The sequence below is a fragment of the Apis dorsata genome, unplaced genomic scaffold (assembly GCF_000469605.1).
Source record: "Apis dorsata unplaced genomic scaffold, Apis dorsata 1.3 scaffold_374, whole genome shotgun sequence".
In the NCBI taxonomy this organism is placed as follows: domain Eukaryota; kingdom Metazoa; phylum Arthropoda; class Insecta; order Hymenoptera; family Apidae; genus Apis; species Apis dorsata.
Window position 1 is genome coordinate 204,998 of NW_006263637.1, and position 361 is coordinate 205,358.

Genomic DNA, 361 nt, shown 5'->3' on the forward strand with positions numbered 1-361 from the left:
CTTTCGAAGCCAGAACCGTGGTCTTCGTGGTGGCTATCTTCGGTTTAGGGGTCGTTCGACTCGCGATCTGGTTCTTTCTCGTAACGTTGACGTACGTAAGCTCCGAATGATCGGTAGGCACCTGGCCGATCTTCGAAACGGTTGTTGTGCTCTGGATAACCTCCGACGCTTTCTCCGTGCCTTGCTCCACCTTTTCAATTTTTTCCAATTTCGACTCGATCTTGCTCGTGGTCGTTGGAAGGACGACCGATTTCCTCGTAGCGACCGATTCCTCTTCGGGGAGGGTCGTTACGGTGACCTTCTCCGTTCTTTCGGTGGCGTCCACCGTTGAAGGGGTGATCCTCGCCTCGTCGGTTTCGGC

The 361-nt window shown here is 54.6% G+C and overlaps 1 protein-coding gene across 1 annotated transcript in view; it reads right to left on the minus strand.

The window, feature by feature from the left end:
- Nucleotides 1–361, minus strand: part of LOC102676292 — a 9,951-nt gene that overhangs the window by 2,409 nt on the left and 7,181 nt on the right. Inside the window, 1 exon segment of the mRNA XM_031511957.1 lies at nucleotides 1–361. This exon segment is cut by the window's left edge and continues 576 nt beyond it; it is cut by the window's right edge and continues 298 nt beyond it. Coding sequence (XP_031367817.1) covers nucleotides 1–361 — 361 coding nt within the window.